At 34.9% G+C, this 26,447-nt stretch overlaps 1 protein-coding gene across 1 annotated transcript; it reads right to left on the minus strand.

The window, feature by feature from the left end:
- Window positions 1-180: 180 nt before the first annotated feature.
- On the minus strand, window positions 181-17,798 carry Cog7 (conserved oligomeric Golgi complex subunit 7). The gene is made up of 15 exons (XM_085954021.1): window positions 17,730-17,798; window positions 17,282-17,371; window positions 16,264-16,344; window positions 14,944-15,117; window positions 12,159-12,296; window positions 11,418-11,535; window positions 10,053-10,246; window positions 9,678-9,894; window positions 8,860-8,993; window positions 7,210-7,344; window positions 6,946-7,081; window positions 6,647-6,853; window positions 5,691-5,890; window positions 4,053-4,146; window positions 181-1,167 (listed from the first exon to the last, which is right to left on the minus strand). The coding sequence occupies exons 1-15, from the start codon at window positions 17,730-17,732 to the stop codon at window positions 1,064-1,066; spliced, it is 2,025 nt and encodes a 674-aa protein (XP_085810147.1). The 5' UTR covers window positions 17,733-17,798; the 3' UTR covers window positions 181-1,063.
- Between the last annotated feature and the right edge of the window lie 8,649 nt (window positions 17,799-26,447).

The following is a 26,447-nucleotide window of genomic DNA, read 5'->3' on the forward strand; positions in this document are numbered from 1 at the left end:
ATTCATCCTTTTTCTTGTTTATGCATATTATATTATAATATCTATGTATTCTGGTTCATTTTTCAAGTTTTAAGACTTATCTCCCTTTTCCTTACGCACACAGAATTATTCTGATATTTGGTGTGTAGCACAACCTGGGAGGTACATTCATATACGATAAATAAAATTATAGCGTACAACTATAGTACATATTGATATATTGTATAATTTAAAAAAATATACAAATAAAACATTAAAAATATTTTTTTATGATATAATATTGTTTTCTTAATTTAAACATAGAGGAGATTTGGTTTTATTCATCTTACAAAATATTTCCTCGGGACATCTTCAAAGAGGATGGATTACGGAAATGTTACGTAATGTATATATTGTTGTACTATTAATTATTATCTGTCAGGTGACACCATTTTGTATTTTGTACATTTGAAGTATCTATGTTGAGTCGCTTCCATTCCAAGGTCCAGCGATAAGACAGTACTACATAACCCAAATGCAGTCTCTGCTTAAGTCAATGTTTTTCAACCTTAGACATAATGCTCCCTACAAACAAAGTGCTACACACACCAAGTTAATTTGATCGCACGTTTCGTGTAGGCCAAACAAAAAAGTGAGCTGATATCAAGTCCCTAATTAAATTATTCATTTTTAGAGTTCCATATCTCAAAAAATAGAATTTGCAGAAAGTAAAATTAAACAATAAATACTTGAATTAAAAAACCAGATAAATAAATATAATTATGTACACAATGTTTTAATGTTGTTTATTTAATAAGTTGTGGGTTTTTAGAAGATTTGATGTGGTTATTACTTAATGTTCTTTATAGTTAAAACTTGGAGGCACAGCGGTTGAAAAACACTGCTCTAAGTAAACAGCTAAATGGTGTATACATAAATAATTGAGTAAATAGATAGAGGGCATATGGCAATGTTTTAGAATCCTTAATTTCTTCTTTACCATGTTACACAAATCTGCTAACTGCATTTTTCGCAAAACTATTACTATGCACTTACGCTCCTCTACTACTCAGTTCCTCAATTATTTTCCAGAGATGTCCTTTTTTCACGCTTGCAATGTTGTAAATTTCTTCTTGTTCAAAGCGTCAGTCAGAAGTTTCAATCCGGACGATTTTGCTCCAAGATCTTCCAAAATGGATGTCAGGTATGCTAGGGTACCATAGAATTAAAAAAAAAAATACAAATTAGTTTTTAAATAATAGTTCATGTATGTCAATAATACAAGAGTTATGTTCTCAGCTTGCCGCAGTTTGAAACGGACCGATGCAACATTTTCCATGATAGCGGCTAACATTGCAAAAATACCGTTATAAACGCAGAAAAAAAATTTATCCAAAGAATTTCAAAATAATTGCCACCAAAATTGTTTCGATTGACGATTTTCAAAACACGAAGCATCAATAAAGAGACAGTACCACAAACTCAAAACAAAGCAACAGCTTTCGACATTAAAATTATTTCTAAGATGCATTCTGCAAGACAATGTTGAAAAATTAAGAATACGTTCTATAATTTTCCAAAACAGCATTTTAATCCTACGACAATGAAAAGACAAACAATTAAAAATAAAACTTCATGGATCCACGCTTAAAAAAACCCAGAAGGTGCTGTTCGTATAGTTAAATGCTTATTATTATGTAAACTGGTACTGTACTGGTCATAGAACTTTGGAAAAGAGGTGGAGCGATATCACTCGGGGACACGAACACATCTCTCTTGGTTTTAACCGCATTATACTAGCCACAGTCAGTGTTATCATAACACTTGAGTTTGCCTGCCTCAATACTGAAGCACGTGGCAATATCGCCTCGCGACTAAACTGGGAAACACCGTATTTCGCACTTCCATTAGGTATGTTAATACAGTCCAAAATATTAAAAAATCGGTGTGTGTACTTATGTACGCGCATTAGAAGTTATATTTCTTTGGTGTAACAAAACAAAAACAAAACTTGTGATAACATAGATTCTTCGACTAGCTCTTAATTATCTTGTTAAATTACACTCAAGAAAAAGGACCGCTTATTGGAACGCCGTTGGTTTATTTCTATACACTTAAACTTATATTACTAAATTATATAATTATTTATTGTTGTTTTTATTTTTAAAGTAACAACTACCACTATGACGTTTAATCGTTTGTTTACGTAAGGAATTGCAAATGGCCGACAATAATAAATTCGCTGCCTAGGCAAGGGAACAATTCTAAACTATAATATTATATATCGAGGGTTTACTGACAGAAAGCATTAATTCATTAAAACAAGTTCTGAGATAATCGCAAAAAGGACTTTAATTTTTTTTTCAAAGCGTTCTCCCACATAGATTTTTTTAAGATTTAAAAACATTTTTTCTACATTATAAAGACTAACCTTTATGGTAAACACAATATACGACATGGTACAAGTCCTGTATTTTGTATACGCAGAACGCATTAGGTCATTATCATGCTTTCTATCAGAATAAAATAATAACAATATGATTTAATAATGTTTCTATTTTCTCACCATTATATCCTATGCCTTTGTGCGTTTTACCAGGACGTAGAGCGTAAAATTGTATACATTTTAGCATTTAAAACAGAAAAACAGCAAAAACTGAAATAATGCGTTCTGTCAGTATACCCTCGATATACTGTATAATCGTCACGATTACTGTGGCGTAAAGGTAGTGCGTTCGGCTGATAACCGAACATTCGGTGGTTCGAATCCAATCGAGTGCGTTTTTTTTCATGTGAAAAAATAAATTATGTGTTACATGTCACACGCCAAAAATACACTCTGATCTGATTTCCTAAACGCGCCAAAAGAAGTATAACTTCAAAAAAAATTGGGAATTTGCATTAAATATAAGCCGCATAATTTCAAAACCATATAAAAAGAGACCTGAGAGTATTACTCATTGTGAACTTTGGGAAACTGGAGGATTTGGGACAATGGAATTGCAGATGACAGATGATTTACTATGGTGATATTATGGGTTAAATGTAAATTGTACGTAAATCATTTCACCGTAGAACTGTTCGCCGTGATCTTTCTATCGGAAAGAGATGACTGTAAACTATATGGTCTCCAATGTTATTAGATTCAATATGAACATTAATTCAATTTTCATAACCGATTTTGGCAAAATTCATGAATTCAAGAATGAAAACCTAACATAACCTAACCTAACAAATAATCCAGTAAATTTGTTATTTTCAAAATTTGTTTGCCGCTGGCTTACAGTAAACCGACAAGAACCGTGTTTTATTTAGACATGAATTTTATCTCAGTACTATATGACCCAAAGAGGATGGACGGTCTTTAATATACGAAAATATGAGGCGTCTAATTACAAAAAGCGACAAGTCCACAATTCAATATTTTCGGGAAACAAAATGTGGACTTTTGGAATTAGACGCCTCATATTTCTGATACAACATTTCAGGGTGAAGTGCAGTCTTGCCATGTCCACTGAAATTTCAGTAGATCTACTGATATTTTTTGCCAATATACTGAATTTTTTATTTTTTTTCGAAATTCAAGAAATCTACTGATATTTGTGTTTCTCCATAATTGCAAATTAACTGATGATTCTTTTAATAATAAACTTGAAATGATTTACGCACAACCTTTTTTGATATGTTCTAAATTGACGTAAGAAGCATTGTAACTCTACCCAAGAGCGCCATTTTATACATGAATATCATCATTGTTTACAATATATTAATATTATTAATTATTGTTATTCTTATTAGTTTTAAATCATATTATCTAATATACTACATTTTCTAAAATCTACCGATAGTTTATGAAATCTACTGAATTTTTTGTCAAAATCTACTGAAATTTTAAATTTTGACTTGGCAACACTGGTGAAGTGTGATATGGCGAACTGCTTTAGTACAAATTTCCGGACACGGATATTATGTTCACGGTCCTAGGGATATGAACAGCAAGTATGTAGCAAAACAGATGCTTCACCTGTACATCATAATGCCTTACAATTATTTTAATATGTACATTATCATATTAGGAAAACACATCAACTAACCGATATCAACTGTGCACTTCCTAATACCCAGTCTGTCCAATTTTTTGATGGAGACAATCTTCGCGGCAAACATTTCACACGCAGAGTCGCAAACCTGCGAACAAAATAAATGAAAACTTTTAGTATTTGACATGATCAGTAATTGACTGCTAGATATTTCACGGTGGTTCCAGATGGTTATACCATAAATTGCCTTTCTTGGTCTGCGGATAGCTGCACATTTCGTCATTGAAACTAGAAAAATCTGTAACTCCGTTTTAATCGAAAATTGACTTTGAATGCAATCTAGTGGCCGTTGTTAATATCTACCCGTCTTGCAAACGATGTAATTCCAAAGAAAATTGTAACATTGTTAAATGATGGATGATTTAACTCCAAAACCATATAATTGTATATGTTACTCCGAATGTGCGAAATTGACTATTACATGAAATGGGCAAAATTTTGCCTAAATCATGAAAAATGCAAGCCCGTTGCCTTATTCATGAATTAGACAAAATATCTGCCAAGTGCGTGCATTCGGCAGTAATTTTTCTGCCTAGTTCATGCATTGGACAAATTAGATAGTAGCGCTACGGTGGTGTTTTTTGCAACTAAACTAAATGTGTCAAATGCTCATGCATTGGTCAAAATTTACGTATAATATTATCTATTGTCAAAATAGATGGTCGCGCTCTGGTGGTGTTTTTTGCAACTAATCAAACTAACTAAATGTGTCAAATGTCATTGATTATAATATAAAAATATACCAATCAATAACTACAATGACGTTCATATCCATTTACTATGCCCAAAAAAAATCTAGAACTATAATATGATAACGGAAGAATTTTATTATAAGGTATTTTCGCGATTTGATTTGTGCTTGGGTATCAATCGTGCAATGGTCGATTGTATGTTTGTGATAGTTTGTTGACACTTGTTAGCTAACCTCAAAATGGACATTCCGTTGAATTCAGAATTACAAAACCTAACCAAACCTAACCTAATAATAATAATATTATATTATGTCCAATTATAACTAATAAAACTATCCGTATTAAATTTACTTTTTCTACTGTCATGTTGACAGTTTAAGAATTCCATACCCTGGCGAATTCACGTACTCGGCAGATAATTTACCTAATTCATGAATAAGGCAACGGGCTTAACTATTACATGAATTAGCCAAAATTTTGCCCATTTCATGTAATAGTCAATTTCGCACATTCGGCGTAACATATACGAAACCATAATGTTTTTTGTCTCTCCTGCAAAGTAGTGTTTTTGGAGTTACACAATTTTCTAGTTTCAATGACGGTATGTGGTATATTTTACATTATCTTCATTAGTTTGGCTATTGTGCATCTTAAAGTACACTAGCATGGATTTACTGGCACCATTGTAAATTAAACTATCGCAATAATAACTATCTACACGTAACAGTACTGACTGTCTTACCAATCTCATTGATTGGCAGACGCGTCGTTGAAATTTTATAGTGCTATTTAACTGGTTGTGAAAAATTGTAAACGTCAAAATGGAACTTTTTACTTTTCTTTTACCATATAGAATTAATACATGTGCGCCTGGGCCTGTATCGATATAATTATGCAATGAAAATTCTATCTGTACAAAAAATTTGTTGTGTTTACTAGCCTCATTAAGAAAATGATAAGCAGGGTCGTCGTCAGTGGGCGAAAGCTCTCCCCGGTCCAACAGCGGCTCCAGGTGCTGCGGCAGAGTGAGCAGGTACTGCCCCACCTGGGTTACGTACTCCTGCGGTGACAGACTGAAATCAGGGAGATCAACCGCGTACTGTTCATTGCCTGACCAGCTGCGCAAATCCTCCACTCCGTCTAAACAAAAAACACACTATTATTGTCAACAAACATTAAAAAACACTTTAAAATCACATCCACTAGTAATAAATAAAGAGCTTGGACTGATACAAGACCCAATCGGATTCTATGTATTAAAATAATATGTTTTAGTAGGGTTGAATTGGTAACTATAGAAAATTAATATTAGCAGTATTATTTTGTATTATTATATAGACTATTGACATTAAATGCGTGCGAGTGAGATAGAATAATACACGTATGTCGAGCCGTGATATACTCAACTCTCATTGGCGTCATTGCTCTCCCTTTCTCCCCAGTTGTAAAGTTAGTATAGTGAAGGACAGATATGGTGACAAGTTCGTTTTATAGTAATAATATGGAGTTAGTTTTAGTTCCAGTTGAGTATGAGACTGATAAGTATTTACGCGTCTATCTGGTTTCGTCATGGCGAGTTTCTTGATTTTTTAGTGTTATAATTGGAACTTGTAAACTGAAATTGAATGAAACTGAATTCAAATTTTATGCGTGACTGTGTAAATGGATAATAATTATATAAACAATTTGTGTAAAAATGGCTTCTAAAAAGCACTGACACAGCTTTGCACGCAAAATGCTCTATATAATATCCCAAATAAGTATTGTAAGTATTTTGGAACAAGTTTCGATACTAAATATTTTTTTATACTGGTAGTCTTCAAAATTGAGCAGTTTTCCCAACTCTAGTTTGAACCTAATAGGTTGAGTAAGTGGCTACCATCTATATGTTCTTACCTAGATGCGTGGCGATGGGTGATAACACCAATTTGAGTGCCGTGTTTCTAAGTTTGGAAGCCAATTTCTCCGGAGCCGCTGCCAAACTTTCCGCCACTTGATCCGTGACAATACTCCCAGGCATCGGCTGCTCGGCGGAGAGTAAACTTTGCCAATCTTTCAAGGGGGCCGGAATGGCCGCCCATTTTTGGACGGTCGCTTCATCTTCTGTAATGAAAAAATACATAACGGTGTTGAGGGCTGCTGACAAAGGGAGACTGGTATAAATTGAGAGTTAATCGTAACACAAATAAACCTACCTTCAATTTTAGATTCCAGAATTTGTGTAGCGCTAGTGGCAAGCGATTGTAATTGGCCGACCACTTTCAACAATGACAAACATGACGGCAGATCGGATACACTGCCCCACCCACTGCACAATTCTTCAATGAGCCACTACAAAAGAAAACAATTCATAATGTTATCATTTCAATTCAGAAGGAAATAATAATAGAGGACCATAAAAATAAACAACTGACATTCAACCTTGCAATTAACGTAACCGATATCTGGGTGGAACTAACCTGTGCAGCGTAAACAAGATGCTGCTGTGAAGATCCCCTGAGGAGTGCTTTACCCTGTGTCAGTCTCACTGTCAGAGCACGAGCACCACGGGCGGTCCTCAGTAGAAGCGTTGTGCCAGCCTCGGTGGTGCCACTCTAAAAAATAATATATCCTATAGAGAGTGTTGTACCTCTTATATAGGCATGTAAGATATGTCTACTCGCTGCTTTAAGGGAAAAGACAGCGTGTAAAGTCATGTATACAATCAGGTACATAAAACACTCCATCACACACTGATTCAAATATACCTGTATCACATATAAACACCGGACATATTATTTTAACTTATTAATGAGGTGCTGACAATTAAATGAATACAACTGACATATAATTGAAAAATTAGTTAGAAGCAGTTTTCACAATACATAATTATTATACACATTTATGGGTGAATCAGGACTCTATAAATGAACATATTGTAACTGTTTTGTATGAAATGATTATATACCTAATATTAGTATATCCCATGGATATAGTGTATAAAAATGCATGGATTTACTGCCAGCAATAGCGTGTAAATGTTTTTTCTCGTTGCATGCAAAATTTTGCGTAGTGCGTGTTATATTTCATATATTTTCCGTCACGTTTACCACCATCGTTCTAATACGCATGCGGATGCACGTATGTCGTGTGACAATTAAAAACCACTAAACTTTTTTGATCGATGGATGCAGTGTTACAATTTTGCACAAGAAAACCTGTCATATTAAATTTGTCTTTTAATTTTATGGTCGCGACAATACGTACTGCCAGCAATAAATCTACGTATGTATGAATGGGCTAATATTTTCATCGAAAACAGATATAATTAGAATATTTTGGCTTGACTTATCTATCTTTAAACACTAAAAACATCCATAATAGCGCAATGTAATAACTATTTACACGTAAAAGTGCCGACAGTCTCTCCAATCTCATTCTTCATGCATAAGCGAGACCCGATGTTGTCATTGTATGGTGCTATTTAACAAGTTCAGACGGGTTCGGATAGGTTCGTAGATAATCGGTAAACGTCAAAGTATTCTGTGCGGTGTAGTTCGTATTTCTTATGGCAGGTTCGCCACTATCGTTCTTCTACGCATGCGCACCGTCATGCAAGTACCAATTATTGTGAGAAAATTCAGAAGCTTCCGAACTTTTTTCATCCATGCATGCAATCCTGCAACTTGCACGATAATACATGTTTACACATTCATTTTCTTGTTATGGTCACGATAATGCGTACTATTAGCAGTAAATCCATGCATGTGTAAACGGGATATAAACACAAATAAACAACAACATATTTTCTTGGAATTATAATAAAGGATTATTTATGTATTTGAGAACAAAACCGACAAGAGACAAGATTTACAGAATTCTGTGAACAGTCTGATAGAACTTATAATCAGATACCTATTTAACTTTGAAGTCGATTTACTCAACATAGTCAACAATGCATTTGCATTCATTCAATCCCCAACATATCAAATAATCATTGCATGAAATGTGGATTTATCCAGTTACCAAGAGACATGCTTGTATGACAACTGTCAAATATTTTTATCGTCTTTTACTCACTGAAAAATGTTAATCGCCTGATGACGGTATAAATATTGTAGTAGACTAACCTCAATTGCAGGTACGGGTCCGATGTCTTCCGCCATGGCCTCTGCCAAAGTTCGTCCGAGTGTCGCAAAGTCTTCTCTGACAGGAGAGTAAATCGCGCGGCCTAATTCTTTCAACTCATCATCGCTTACAGTACCTAATTACGAAATAATACGATTAATAATTATTTATATGGCTCTGGATTAGATGAACTATATTAAAAAACTAACCAACATTATCTACACATTGTAGTCGTAGTTCAATGAAAACAAATACGATTGACAAAGTTTAGTGTGCACAATTTATGTTAGATCTTAGCAGCCTACCTCCATCTTCGCCACTGATTTTTATAGTACGAATTCCTAACCTGTTTCGAGATCGCTACCTCCCTATAAAATATTCATTAATCATGTTTGTATAAAACAGTATTTTAACACCATCTGTAATATGTATTTTTAATTCAACGAAAATAAATAAATATGACTGAAAAGGTGTGCACTATTCAGTCAGATTGCCCATGTTTAGGCATGGTTTAATTGAATTTTAAAAACTAACCAGCGCCACCTGCAAATTGTGTTCTTAGTTCATTGAAAACAAATAAGTATGACTGACAAAGTTTGTTTGCACTATTTATATCAAATCTTAACAGCCTACGTTTACCACTCACAACTGATAAGAAAATAGATTTTCTGGAACGTCTTTATAAAAAAAATTTCCTACTACATAATTATATTATCTGACCACAGAAGACTGTTAATAATTTGAAGTTTTGTTTGAATTTGAATCCATTCTTCCTTGAATTTACTTTACAGTAAAATGGATGAATAATAAACCGTGTCACCTCTCTTGCCCTGTTCCCGTTGCACGATTGTGGACATGGTGGCTGAGAAATGGTCACACGCTGCAAGCAGATCAGCCAAGCCATCCAAATCACTCGACGGACTGTCAGCAGATATCCTCTGGTCGGTTTGCAAGGCGCCGTTTAGTACGGAAGCCTGCAGTCTCAGAAGCCAAGGCATTGTCTCTTCTCCAGGGCATGCCAAAGGAGACCATTCCAGCTGTAAAAGATCAGTAAATGAGAGAGAGACGAGTGATGGAAATGATGTAAACACTATCGACAATTGTGACTAAAAACAATGTAAAAATGAATCCCATCAATTGAATTAAAAAATCGATAAAGCAAAATCTCTAATTCACCAGAATGTTAGAATAATACCTGCTGTTCAGCGTGTCTCAGTAGCAGTGCATGCAGATCTCTGGCGACAGATGCTTTCGTTCCTTGCGCACCCAGAGCATTGATGTTGGGCATGGCGCTTCGAAGAGATTGAGCTTCACAACGCAGACGGTAAGCCACCAGAGCACTGGTGCGGCCCATAGCTGAGAATGCCGACCATAGAAGACGACATTTATCTGCAAATTCAAAGGTTATTGAAACAAAAAAATGGTAGGAAGACAGTGACGTTGTCAACTCCGAAAGGAGTGGGGGGGGGCGTAAGACACGCTGGACCCCCCTGAGATGATGTAATGTCTAGGTTATGTCTGCTGGCTTCTCCTTTCGGGGACATGCGGGTTTAATTGACAACACGGATTTTCGGCGGAAACAGGGCTTTTTATTTATGAAATATATTTACAGTAACCAATACAGCGTCTAAAACATGATATTTAAAAAAAAAAAATTCACGGAGGTGCGTCGGTTCCGAACGGCCGACGCGAGGCGAGAGGAAACAACAAAACAATCTTCCTCGCAATCTCGCTCGAAGCGACCCGGCGGTCTCTTGCGCATGCGGCGGCGCGTGCTGGCCGAAACATCTGTCATTGCGCACTCCAGAATTAGATTCGACTGCGCAGGTGACGCCATATTGAGTCGATGCCTGATTTGAGATATTTTTTTACAAATAACGATATTGCTTACGGGCTAGAATTTCTGTATCGTAGTCGATCTGATCATGTCTGCATGAATCCGCCCAATGACGATTCAGGCCTCTTGGCCTTGGATCCTCTGAGGATGCCATGGTTTAGGCGGTATCAACGTGACGCATGGGAGAGGTAAAAGTGTCACAGATAGTTATTCTTTATAACTGGTACAATTTCAACCCATTTCACGATGTATAAAAAGCATATTACGCATAATGGGTAGATACTTAATATAACATTTTAGCTTCAACCATGTGGTATTATTATTCAAACTTGATGTTACATTCTCTCAGAAACATTTGGATACAAAAAAACGCTTTGATGTTTGGCTGAGCTATAAACATCTCAAGATTAAGTGATAATTGTAATTTTGACTTCATAAATTTTCATGAACCTACGTCTTGGATCAGAATAAAGCAGACATTGCCAAATAACTTAATTTGTATTTTTTTTAAATATATTCTAATGCATGGTAATCCCAATCAGCATTTTAATATCATGGAAATACATCTAGGAGAAAAGTATCGAATGATCCGATATTAATAAAATGTATTGACACCGGACCGGTATCATATCGGATGGAAAGTATCAATGCCAAAGTATAAAAGTATTAGTAAAAAAGCATTGATACTTTTTTGACGATTTTGTGAGAAGGAATTTAATTTACCTGTATGATGTCCGGTGAATGCTTCCACAACTGCTGGACTCAAGACGGCCTCGAGTCGATTTTTCAAGCCTTCCAATTGCATTCTCTTGTCTTCGTGGTCTGATGAACCGGACAATACCTACAGAGCCGAATAATAGATATACTGATAAGACCATGGCCCCTACAAAGGGGGGGCTGACAGAGCTGTAGCCTGGGGGCCCGGGCTCAGGAGAGGTCCGGCGAGGCCAGTCGACCAGATAAGTGAGATAAACACACATCACAAATTTGCCTTAATAAAAAAAAAATCAAACACAAATTTGCTTTAATAGTAAAAAAGGCGCAGCGCTATTTTCCTTCAATAATGTTATTACATAAAATTATATGGTTGTATGATAAAATTTTTAATTGTGTATCGACACTCGACAACTCCTTAATTCAAATGGATGTATTAAAATATACAACAAAAAACACTAAATATACACATTAATTTTACCGCGTTCACCTTTTGGAAAACGCTACTGTAGAGCATCACACTGCCTTTATCCGTAGAGATAGGTAGGGGGGCCCGCCAAAGATCCTAGCATGGGGGCCCGGTTCAGAATGTGGGGGCCATGGTTAAGACACAACACTTCTTGCAGTTAAGTCTAGGTCACACGTTTTAATTTCAATTATTGTGCTTGAATCCAAAGCATGGTTGGCCAACAAATGGGTTCCAAATAATTATGTAATTAAAAAAGTTATAGAAAGAAACAGCATTCTTACCTCCAAGCACTCATTCATATCTTCAATGAGTTTCGTCAGATTCGGAAGGTCGATAGGCTCTGTCGACTCCAGGGCTGCCTCCAGTTTACCGGCCAAAGCCGCCCATTTGTCTGCTTCTCGTAGACCCTGTCTTGCATACTGGTAAACAGAAATGACAATATTTCAGATAATGCATATTATAACGGGTGAGGCAAGACAAGTCTCACACTACCATTCTTTAATAATGACGTTTCCATCAGTTTGATTTTGACTGTTAAAATTCGGAAAGGAAAAACACATGCCAAAAGAACACGCTAAAATCATTATAATTTTTATTAAAGCTGACCGGGAATTCATAGAAAAATATCATAATCGTCCAGCACCAGTTCAATAGCAATGGTTCAAACCAGTCGTGTTTGGGTAAGGGAGAATCCTCGACATATTCACCAAAAATTGATACACATGTATGGTGTGGTTTTCACGGTGAAATCATTGGACCCTTTTTTTGAGAACAAGACATGTGAAGCGGTTGATGTAAATGCGTAAGCGCAATAGAAAGGTTAATTCAAAACTTCCTGGTGATAAAAATTAAAGAACAAGGACTGGAAAAGTATATGGATTTAGCACAACGGTGCTACACCATACTATGAAACAAAATTTTGAAAGAATCCACACATATTTATGTAAAATAAAATCAGTGAAAATATTGAAACCGGTCCTCAAAAATTTTTATGACAAATTATGTTTTGTTCGGCACGCGTCATTTGCACAATCCGCATGTCGCATGATCACGATCTTTTTAGACCATGCCTCAGCTGAAGTATAGCCTTAAATCAATGTTATTAGTTTTACTTCACATCTGAATAAGCAACATAAATAATGGAATAATAATACTACTAATACCCCATTTACATGTGCATGAATTTACTGCTGACAGTAAGTATGATTGTGGCCATAACAAAAAACACGTATTATCGTGCAAATTGCAAATTTGCACGCATGAATCAAAAAAGTTCAGAACCTCTTTTATTTTCACGCGACAATTGAACCGTGCAATATCTGCACCTGTGCAGTAGAACAATAGTGGCGAACCTGGCAAAAAATCGAACTACACCGCGCATAGACTCATTTTGAGGTTAACCGATTTTCATGACTTGTCAAATATTACCATACAATGACAATATCGCGTCTCGTTTATTCTTGAAGAATGAGATTGGCGAGACAGTCGGCACTTTTACGTGTAAACAGTTATTATCGCGATAGTTTAAAATACACACAAGTGGTGGAAGTAAATCCATGCACGTGTACAGATGCTAGAATGCTACACATATTTCAATCAAATCATTACTAACGTGACGTTTTAATTTCAATTTGAAATAATTCATCGACGAAAATAGATGCCCATAGTCATCATCATCATCAGGGGCGCGACAACCCGGTGTGGGTCCTGGCCTCTTCCAACAGTTCCCTCCACCTGTCCTTATCCAGTGTGGCTGCTTTCCAATTTGGTACCCCCAGAATCAGCAGTCACTGGCAGCTCCATCCAACCAGCGAATCTTTGGCCTCCCTCTTCTTCTACGTCCTATTGGATTGCTGGACATCACTCTCTTTGCCGGTTCATTGTCAATCATACGGTGCACATGACCTAGCCATCGCAGTCTCCCAATCTTAATTGATTGAACTGCGCTGCAATCTTCGTACAGCCCGTAGAGCTCAGCATTATATCTTCTCCTCCAATTGGTGCCATCCCTGATCGGTCCATATATATACGGCGGAGAATTTTTCTTTCAAAGATGTTCAGGGCTCGTTCATTTCGCAGAGTTAATGTCCAGGTTTCCGATGCGTAGGTGAGCACTGGCTTTACAAGTAATACAATAACACTTTGCCCATAGTTATGGGTTACCTAAATAGCGGTGTGTTACTTTTTTCATTGAATTGAACATATTGGTAAATAAGTTTTATTCAAATTCTGCAATATACACTATTACTATTTTATTCATAAACATATTTGTAAAAGTATAACGATAAAACAATTATGTATTCAAATTGTCAAATCTGTTTGAATATCGATAAAATAAGCCGGTGTCGTCAAATGAAGAATTTTTTTTTAAATCAGTAGATTTTAGATAAATTAAATATAAATAATTACAAGATAAAAAGAACGTTTTATATACTACGTTTTTCAATTTCCTGTTGAATCATGTAAACTTGATAACTCTATGTATTAATAAAAGCTTTTTATTGTACTTGATAGAAATAACGAATAAATATAGAATACTGAAATGTCATTTGACATTTCATATTGATTTCCATAGAAACGCACGTATATATTAATAATTTGGTTGCTAGGACCCCCTTAGCAACCAACAATAATAACTTTCCATACAAAACAGAATTAACTGAAAATGAATTCAAAATGGCTAAAAGTATTAAAAGAATGCATTGTTGTCGTGTTCTGATATATTCTAAAAGTGTCAAATGTCTAGCTAGTCGGGAAGTTAAAAATCTTCAATCGTCTAATACAAATCTTGGACAAACAAGAAAAATACTGGACACACAAGAAAAAATCTGTAGCGGACAAACAAGAATACGAGCTAATAAAATCGTGGTTTTTAAATTTTAACTTTGCCTGCGTATCACACATAAATTATTCACGTGTCATTTAGTGACACGCACGCCATATGTAAATCCATGCACGTATACAGGCGTTATAAGTAGGTACATGGCAAATCTATTGAAAAGAATTTTAGATAATATGTTTTGAGAAATTTATTATTTTTAATTCTTTTATCAATAATTAACTGACCTCTAGCCTGCTTTTGAGTCTATCGGTTCTTTGAAGGGCTAACAACGGATGGCCTGCAGCCTGATGCGCTGCCCCCAGAGCCGTTTGAAGGGCCTCTGCTCTCGCCCGAAGGCCTCGTGCTCCGGCTTCCGTTGAACTAGCTTCTCGGCATAATCTCGGCAGTCCAGATACAACCTGAGCATGGAAATAAATATTCAATTTATGGCAATTTGAAAGGTTCGAATTCTGCAAAATTTTATATTGAAATGGCACGTTCACCAATGTTACTGCAACGTGATGGCCATGCAGAAAGTAAACTACATACTCATTATACCTTAACTATCATCACATTTTTGATTTGTCGGTTACGTATGATGAAACTCCATTCTGACAAATGCTTTCATTACAAACGAGACAGTGTCAAAGGGTGGAGGTAGGCTGTGGAGTTCTGACAAAAATGGTGCCCACTAAATTTAATTAAACCCTGCCAAAACTAAATCATAATAGATAATTCAATGAAAACAATTAAGCATGACTGACAAAGTTTAGTGTGCACTATTTATGTCGGTGACACCATGGTGATTATTAAATTTTTGGACAAGAAGGGCATGGACCCTCCAAACTAACCCGCCCCGCACCACACTTGGTCTGAAACGAGCGTATTACGAGGCCCTCCGGTTGGATGTGAAGCATCAGCAGTTGTGTACGCCTGGGAAATTCTCAGGAGCCACGCTCTCAAATGAGCTTTGACTGAGTTTACTGAAAGTCATAATTTAAGAAAAAGTGCCATGGGAGAGAAAGGCACGGAGACTTAACAAAAATAAATGAATTTAATGTTATATCAAATAAAAAGAAACTATGAGAAGTCACGTCCGCAATAAGACGCCGCCATTTTTTGAAATGCAATATAATTGGCCTTTGTGGCGACCAGGTCGGATGGGCCCAACAGCTGGTTAGACGGACTTAGGCATCTATTTCCTCTGGGAGAACATTCTTGGACATTCCTCGAGGACGTGGTTAGCATCCTGTAGTTCTCCGCCACATGAACACGTTGGCCGGGTATAGGGGCTCATAGAGCTTGGCAGCGAATCTACCATGGCTAATTTTTGGACAATAGCAACGGTATTCTTAATTACAATCTAGCGTCATGTTTATCAATTTAGTTTTTGAATAGCGGTGATTTTAGTTTCAAATTTCGCCAGTTATAATTTTTATACGTATATATAATTAAAGTCATCTATATACATGCGTAGTAAAAATGAAAGGCTAAAAAATTTTAATAACCAACAATTTGATATCATGTTTATTTTCTCGAAGAAATGCTTGCATGCATGATCTCACCTGAGCCGTGGTCTCCTCTAGAGCATGGTTTAACTGCTGCATATATAACTGCAGTGTTGAAAGCGTGTTGTTAACAAAAACCTGTTTAAAACAAAAACAGTTTAGCTTAAAATAAATTACTATAGTATAGGACAGGGATTGCGAACCTTTTTACGTACGCGTGCCAAAATTTCCCAAATAATATTTTTCGACTGTTTGACGTGCTAAGCAGTTTTTTATGATGAAAAAAAAGTTGTTTTTTTTTAAGTTTTCTAAAAAAATAGTTTTTAAGTAAGAATTCTATTAAAATGGTATCAAAATTACAATACAGTTATTGATATTCTATCTTTCGTATTTCTAGCCGAAGGCATATCTTTTATTCTTTGAATATTTTTTTCCTTGTTTTCAAATTACTCAAGAGATCATGGAATCATTTAAACCTTTCTTTCATATTATATTCTCCATCACTGAGCGGTTTTCCATTTTCAGAGATTATGTTTGAGGTAAAAATAACAAGCAGTTAATATATTTGAATGACGGCCGATAATAATTACTTTCATAAGGTTTGTTGATTGAATATTTTTCTCTAGATCCTAAGGACCGACCTATGCAATCGTATATTTACATTAAACGTAATGATTATTCTTGAAAATGATTTGCCTGCAATTTTTCATACAATGTGATTTTTCATTATATTTATGCATGCATTTCGTCATTTCCGTGTGCGCATCGATTGGTACCTAAACATAATATGAAAAACCGAAAAAAATATGCAAGGCTGTCGTCATTATTTTATAATATTACTTATATATAAGTGTATATATATGTATATAAGTAGGTAAGTATATATTTATTTGTAAAACTCTTTTACAAAAAAAACATTTTTTAAATATATTAAAACAGTAATTTCTTTTCGCTTCAAAATGAAACATTCGCGTGCCATAGGTTCGCATCCCTGGTATAGGACTACATGTATCTATAGTACGGCCAATTCTGATATGTGACCAAATATCATATGAATATTTTTTTTAAAACTTACTTCTTTAGGATCACTTTTATTCGAAATTTTGTAAGCATTATTGATCCACTCCTTGGCATTGAAGCCATCTTCGGCAAATGATTTCAAATCCTGAAATATAATGAAAAACAATGGTAAATACACAATGTACCATATTATCGTTTTTGTGGCCGTTTGAGATCTAAAAACAAAACCTATTACAACCATCCTTATTTTGAATTTGAAAAAACATAACGGTACGCTACATATTTCCGAAAATATTAAATGTATAACATACGTATTACATTCTTGCTAGTTATATCATTAGTTTGTGTTAATAAACTTGTGCAAATAATTTCATTCGATCTGTCAGTGATGTTTTCACCATTATAACATTGTGATTGGCATATAACCAAAATGCAACAGAATCTTATAAGAATAAATTGGTCAAAAACATCAAATAATTAAAAATAAAATAGATATAATATACCATTTCAGATTTCTTAATAAACCTCGTCTTAAACCAACATTATATTTTGACACATCAACCGACCGTGTTGTTTTGACAGTTCTCTTTGAAGTTACCATACGAAATACAATAATTTTCCCAGTAAATTCTTTAAATTTAATAAAGGAAAAATATGTGAATGAATTACATTTTTCATGTCACCAAAAATTTTAAAAATATATGATTACTGTGTACCGTATTACTTTTCCACTCTATTCTACATAATATTCCAGTAAATATATTTTTATGCCTGCGTTTACACAATTCTTCCTTTTATGAAACGTGCTTGAACTTCCGGATCCGTTTAAATTTTGGCGGGAAAATATCAAGGATTGACCGCTCGGACGAGATAATAATATTTTAATTGTTTTTTTTTACTATTTATTTGTTTAATTTACAGTTGTTGCAATATTCTAAAATGGATATTCGAAAATACAAAAATTATGAAGCAGCGACTGCATTCGTATTAATAAACAATATTGTGTGGTAACGCATCGTGTGAATGCACCATTCATTATATTTGCCGTAGTGATCATTTCTAATATTCTTCAATACGACAGTGAGAAGCAATAGTTTTCTTCAATAAGCTTGTCAATCTATCCGCGCTTCAATTATCTCGTCTTATTCATTACGGAACGTAATATGTATAGAAAATTGAACATGCATTACGATTACATTATTACACATTAGGTACCTACATCCAATGACATTAATAATAAGTAAATGGAAAATAATATATATAGTATTCCAGAATAAATCCCACAAGCTTTATATACCTAAAACAATATACAAATACAAATACAAATACAGTCGAACTTGGTTATTACGAGTAAGATGGAACCGACTGAATTTGCTCGTTATAAGCATTACTCGTTATACCTATCTATGTTTATATATTTTTCGCGCCACGTTCTATTTAAGCATAGAACATAAAAAAATTGAAAACCATCGTAAAAATTTCCGAAACATGCATGGCATTCATAACTACAAAAGAAGTTGTTTATTGTAAAGAACGCTGGTAGGTACCTACTGACTTGACAAAGCTTCGATTTTTTACATAGGTACAATTTCAACCATATGCGTGGATACTTTTTCAATGTTGTCGGCGAAACCATCAATTAGGTACCTACTTAGACACTTAACTAGTGTCATAAACATAATCCGATCCCGGCGGCATCCTTCCCAGTCGGATTTTATTGGTTATGGTCGAAAATATTCTTAAACGAACGACACATTTACATACAACAGTTTTACGAAAAATTTTGACGATATTTTTGCTCGGTATATCCGATAAGTAGCTCGTTATAAAAGTGAATAAATGTATGAAGAAAATCATAAACTAAAATGTTAAAGAATGTTTCCTCATTACATCCGAGATCTCGCTATTTCCGTGATCATAATAACCGAGTTCAACTGTATTTAAGTAGTTAAGTAATAAAATAATGTAAGTAAAATGTGAGACACGTATTTGACATATTATTATAGAACACTTCTCCTAGCCCTCTTGCGACATCTAGTATAACCAAGACAGAAGCTGCCATAGACTAATATACTTTTAAGCTGCATTACCCATTCAATCCCTATGCTAGTCCGCTACCTCAAATACTCACCCGAACAACACTCCCCAGTTCCTCCACCCCTGCCCCGCTAAGTGGTGCCCAATTTCCGTTACTATTTTTAGTGAATTATGTTGATTTTGAATATAATTTCAATAATATAATAGTACCTATTGCTTATTATTTACCTACCTATATTTTATTGAATAGTTAGGTACACAATTTGTGTAGATAGCTGTAGAGTGTAGGCCCTTGTATGAAAAATGCATTTTTTTCAACCATGTCCGATCCTTATGGGCCTCCACAGAGTGGAAGTTTGTATTAGGTAACAGATTTTGTTTTTACGAGCCATCGATGTCAGTCACTTGCTCAACCTATTAGGTCCATACTCTGGACTCATACACAAATTGAAAAACAATAGGTATGTGTACTTGCCAGACCGAGGATTCGAACCTGGGACCCACGACGTCATAGGCCGACGCAGTGACGTCCCGTGGGGGTAGGCAGATTTACCGTCGCTTGGGGGCGGCAGTTTCTCAAAGGGCGGCAAATCGAAGAGAATCATTTAGAATATACTCGTATAGAAATAGCTACATAAACTTAGTAGGTACCTAATAACGAAAATATATTTCCATTAAAAAAATCAGCTCACTGGTTTTGTCGGGTTCGCGATATCTAGTTTACTTTGGTTGCCCTTCGACTTCCTTGGTGACTAGAAACGACACGTGCAGATTTGCGAATAATTAGTCTGATATTTTGTTAGTAATGTATCCATAATAAGACATATCTTAGATATTGTACCCATGAAAGGATGATATAAAAATACTAATAAAAATAATGGGGCGGCATTTTATATAGGGACGTCACTGGGCCGACGGTAAAGCCGCATGGCCATCGTGGGTGTATTAAAATGCATTATTTACGTATTTACGATTATCGAATTAATTTATATTTAAATTCGGATCTGTCTGTACAAAAAAAAATATTATAGTGTACCTACACGTAGGTACATAATCACACCGCTAAGCTAATGCTGACAGACTGCCACTAAGTAGAAGTTTTGCAAAAAAAAACTAAAATAATATTAATTAATGCGAGTTTTATTTCGCACGGTACCTATTCACAATAATTAATATTCGCCGTTACTTTCTGACGAACGCATTTTTTTGTAATTTTATTATTTGTAATTCTATCTCTGGTTAAGCGTGCAGTAACCGACATACTTATATCTTTCTGTATAAAACCGTTTGTATATTTTTTCCGCTAGACAAATGCACGTGCACAAACATTTGTTTGAAACTCAACGCATGTCCACACCTGCAAACATTCTAATGAATTAAAATCCAGTTTGTGTAAGTCCACGTGGTAAAATTTTCAGGGAATTCCACGAGAAATTAGTGTCGCTACCTCCGATGAAAGAGTACTTACCAAAACAATTTCCACCAAACACAGTCACACATGCTTGTTTGGCAATCCATCTTCACTTGTTTTCCATCGGCGACAACAAAGTACAAACACAAAAAACATGGACATGCAAAATGTTTATAATTTTTATATACTTACAGTTTTTTATTCAGTGTTTATTATTTGTTTGTGGGAAGATGTAGGTATGTTGATCTATATGAGGCTTCAGATAGTAAGGGGTGTGTTTCTAAACTAAATTGTTTTTATCAAGGTGACCGCTGGGAGTATAGGTATACAGCTCCAAAATTTATGTTATAAAAATTAAATTACCTTTAAATACGTAGTGCACTCACCACATTAGCACATGAAAGAATGAAAACATGTCTAGCAAAAATAATAGGTACCGCAGGCGAAAATTCTCAATTTACCTTTGTAGGTCTCAATTCCTCTGAAATAGCCTGACGTGCTGTGGAAAATCAAAACTCAACTCAAATCTACAAACTTCAGTGAAACAAAATTTTCTTTTTCACTCGCCAGGCTCTCGAGGACGCGCTTGTTGCGCCTCAAGGAGCTTGTGATGTCGACCACGTTTTTTCTGCACATTCAAAAATGAATTACCTACGTTACCTAGCTTGTACACTGACAGGAATATACCCTTCCAGTATATCGCGACCTATTAAATCTCAAAGGACCCGAATGTCATGATTGAGTTGTCAGTATTTCAACTCGCACTCTGGCTTTATGATTCACAGCATATGGGTACAGCACATAAATTGGTATTTGCGCGTACAGCGCGGTGAGACACGCCGCGAGTGCATGTGGACAGCTCAATAAGGTCACCTGTACCTCGACCGCGCGCGAGAGGTGACACGCGGCGAATACAGTCATGTGGACGGCTCAATTCAAATTCAAATTTATTTAATTTTACATACAGTGAACATTCCAAATTATAAATCGCCTGGCTTCCAATAAACAGATCTGAACCTTTTTTCTTCAAGTCAAATTATTTTTTTAAATTTGAATGGAGGGATATGTTATTGTGATGTTCTTTCTTTACTCATCTCTCTTCCCGCTACTTAAATAGGTACTGACTCAAAAGGTAGGTAAATAGCGAATAAAGACATACCTAGTACCTAGATGAGTAGATTACCTACTTTATCTAGGTATATTGGAGCTCTTTGTTAGAACACAATAAGATCATAATACCATCGGAATTAAGTTGATAATTATAATAATATAGTGATTCTAATAAGTTTGTGTGTATCAGTTTATCAAAATTATTAAAAATAAGTTGATCCGGAAATAGGTATGTATGTTTGTAAGTATTAATTTAAATATGTACGTACTCATAGATATGTGTATTTTCTAAGTAATGATAATTTAAAATGACAATCTAACAATTCACTCATTTTTAATATTTACTCAAAGAATGACATATTGTAGGTAGGTACCTACATTGGTGATTCATAGCCTCATAGGAAAGCATAATATTATCGACGGAATATTATCAATGTACCGATTTTAATATTGGACTGTTCCACTTTTCAAAAAATTCGGACTGTTCCATTTGAGTAAGCCCGAGGGAGGTCATCCATCCATTTGGAAAATTCCAAATACAAAAAATATGACAGGCATTCCCTTCGACCAATAGCGCAGCTCGAAATTTCATAAGCGACGACTTTACACTGCCGTAAGTATGACGTTTTTTGAAATATCCCTCCCTTACGCCGTCAGCATATTATAAAACAAAGCGCAGTCCAAACTCTGCCACATCGGTGCAATATGTTGCTCTGCGTCAATAGTTTATTATTTACTTAACAAATATTCAAATATATAACAAAAATAGGTACTGTTCGGTTATACCGGAGGCAGCGGAAAACGCATTTTGAAAATAGTCGATAAACTGGATTATTTGTTAGTTTGGGTTAGTTTAGGTTCGGTTAGGTTGGGTTAGGTTAGGTTAGGTTAGGTTAGGTTTGGTTAGGTTAACCTAACAAATAATCCAGTTTATCGGCTATTTTCAAAATGCGTTTTCCGCTGCCTCCGGTATAACCGAACAGTACCCAAAAATATTGTATTTATTTGAAAAATATAAAAGTTAACATTGCATATTATTATTATAAAACAATAATACTTTGAATATATATATATATATATATATATATATATATATATATATATATATAATGAATACAATAATAATTGTAAATATATACTTACTTAACTTATTACTTTTAATGTAACCTCACATTATGCCTAAAGCCCAAAGTAATCAAGCAATGTGAGCTGTATGCGTGTAAAACATTAAGACCAAAAATACCGTTGAATGAACGAACTATTGATATAAGTATCACAGTCTCTATTAGACATGTCTATTCATTATTTCGATAAGTTAGTTTGATCATTGTTGGACCAGAGTAACCATATTATATACACGAGATGTCTATCTTTATCTATTTCACCAGTAGACTGGGGTGCGATATAGTAGTATCTATTAAGATTTCTGAACATTAGGTTTAACTAACCGCTCTAATATTGAAATAAATGTTAGCTTTGCCATGCAGTTGCTTTGCAATGACAGCGTGGCGCGGATGATGCAAACATAGATTACGGTCCTAACTATTGGGCCACGGGCACACGATAACCATTTCTGAATATGACAGGTCGGAGCGTCTTTGTTTTATAAATAAATTCTTAAAATAGGGCCCACTTAGCTCATTCGGTGTGCTTCCATGCTTTATAATATTGTTGTACCTATTTACTTTTTATACTGTTTTTGTGATACTGCATATTGTATTCTTTCTTCTTTACACTTTTTAATACCATTTCTACCTTTTAAATGTCATGTTGTGAACTCGAATTTGTAGCATTCATTGAATGTAAAAATAAATAAATTTGAAAATTGACATGCTGGGTTTTCATTTGTTTAGACACTATTTCAAATATTTTATTTATATTACATATTGTTATATTTATATTACACATATATTTATAAATTAAATAGTTGTCAATTAATAACAAATAGTATTTCTTAATAATATAAAAAATGTATATAATTTTAAAATATTTTTAAAAATAGGTGGGTACACAGAAAAATAATGTTTCATGCAATCGTGTATCCTAACCATTATAAAATTACGCTCGTTGCAAGTTGCCGCGTATCGTTTCAAAGTTTTTTGCTTGCGATCTGGCAACGTTGTTTTTTGACTCGCACACCAAAATCAATAATCCAAAAATTTTAGTTTATTTTAATTCTTGCATCGTCATCGCTGTAGCTTTTTATTTCAGCTAGATAAGAATAGAAATATTATATTTTGAGGAAGGGACGTTTGCACACTTTTATGACAATGCTTCAGCTAATACAAAGAAACTTTTTCAGCTATTTAGACATTTTATTGTTTTAATTTCGAATATGAATAATAATTAATTAATTGATTTACAGTTCATTAAATAAAGAGGCACATTGTTATTATAACTTTAATCTTATGCGATCCCATAAATAGTAAATATAAAAGTAATAAAGTTTTAAGTAAGTAGGTAGGTATAATCATTTTCGTTAGGTAATGATTAGTAGGTAGGTACCTACATGTTTTCGATATTCTTATGAGAATCCAATTAGATACCCATAGGTATCTCTTAGCTAGGTAGTTACATAATAATATGTTCAATTTTAATATAAGTATAGATAACAATATAAATAGTATTTCTAAGGATACCTACTTAATAGGTCCTTCCCACAGAACAGATGAGTTCCCTGGTCCTTCCAAATAATGAATGGTAGGTACATGGTCTCTTGTTTGTTTTTAGATTTCTTATGAGGTAGGTACTTAGGCATTTATAGTAGGAAGCCAAAGTAAATATGTAAGTTGGTGTACATACCTATTATACCTAGGTAGGTATATGACAATTTCTTGGCCGATATTTTGGGAGAATGGGTGCCCATTCTCTTCAACCATAAAATTTTTATAGGTGCCTAAGTATATAATTATATTCACTGGTGATTGATATTCTCCCATAGAATATTTAGGAGATAACTACACCACGCTGCCCATGCAAGTTACGGTGACCATCCGTCCACTGTTTATCTTAAAACAGTTTTTTTTTAATTCTTTTTACCTAGTGTGTCATTTACAATTATTTTTCTTTTAAAACCGTAGGTACCTTACCCACTTTTGTTACCTATTTAATATTTCGAATAATTTAAAGTACCTACCCAATTTATTTGTACGAACTACAGTACAGGCGCATACACCGCGTACAGGTGGCATCGATAAATTGGTGCAACTACCTATATGGGGAATCCAATGTTTGCTTTAATATTCAAGACACAAACTAATCACCTGTGCACCCTTTGTTATACATGCAGGCCAGGTGTTTATAGCTAGAATCAAAGTGCGGACGGAGTGTCTCGGTATGGGGAAAGTGTCTGGAAAGTGCGCTGTTGAAGCGACGAGAGGCTATAAGTAGGTATTAGACGAAGTAAATGTAGAAGTCAGTGGCACCTGCTAGATTTTATTAAGCCCACCTCCTCCCGCTACCTTAAAAATTATTTCAAAATGGACCCTCCCCCAAAGCATTTTTCTATGTGCGCACCTGTAGGAGAGAGTGTAATAACGCATGTTGATTAACGGTTTACGCGAAGAAAAAACCTCGTACATCTGATCTGTTAGATAGAACCTGTTACGCAGGATAGAAATTTAAAAAAAAAGCGTTTACTAACGCACACAGATGAACCTGAAAGGGAAAACCTCAATTGACAGATCTGGTAAAGCTAAACAACACAATATCATTTACGATTGACTTGTTCAATACATTAAACAAACACACAGGGAAAACTAGAGAAAAATATGGTCACAAGTAGGGGTAGTGTTTTTTTTATGATTATGACTGACGATAAGGTTAATATTTTTTTTGTAAATACCAATTGAAAACAAGTCAACGCACTAAATAAAACACAACGTGAGAAATTCAGAGAACTAGGTACGCAACGGTCTCAAACGGGTAAATTGAAAAAAGTACCCTCATTTCTTATCGATCGTTTATGCATATTATAGCTATTTATAGCAAAAACATTATGATTTAAACCGGTAATTCCCAAAGTGCAGGCAATAGAAGCAGTGTTGCCAACCGTACTATAATTATAGTACTTGTACTATAACTTTGGTCCGCGTACTATACACGATATAAAACAGGTATAGTACGCCCAAAATACTATAATTTTGAATATCGGAAAAAATATGTAAAAAGTACTTACTAAAATTTCGATATTTTCGTTCGATAAATTGGTGCAAAGTATTATAATTTCGCAATATAAGAAGATTTGGAGAACTTGGAAAAAATCAATGACATTAATATATGGCGCCATTAATATACCGCCCACGGTGGCCGCGCGGCATAAGCGTTGGACTATAAAGCCGTGGGTCCCAGGTTCGAATCCTGGGTCTGGCAAGTACACATATTGTTTTTCAATTTGTGTGTCAGGGTATGGACCTAATAGGTTGAGCAAGTGGCTGACATCCATTTCTCGTAAAAAACAAAATCTGTCAATACAAACCTCCACTCTGTGGAGGCCCATATGATCCTATCAGGATCGGACATGGTCAAAAAAATATATGGACGAAGCATTTGGAAAAAAAATGACACTCACTTTTTTGTCTGGTCTGCCGAATGGCATAATCTGTTCTAACGCCATTACAATAAAGGTGATATTGCTATAAATTCCCGTTGCTTTTTGTCGGTC

The sequence above is a fragment of the Rhyacophila brunnea genome, unplaced genomic scaffold (assembly GCF_057557595.1).
Source record: "Rhyacophila brunnea isolate RB1 unplaced genomic scaffold, BYU_Rbru_1.0 scaffold_4, whole genome shotgun sequence".
NCBI lineage: Eukaryota > Metazoa > Arthropoda > Insecta > Trichoptera > Rhyacophilidae > Rhyacophila > Rhyacophila brunnea.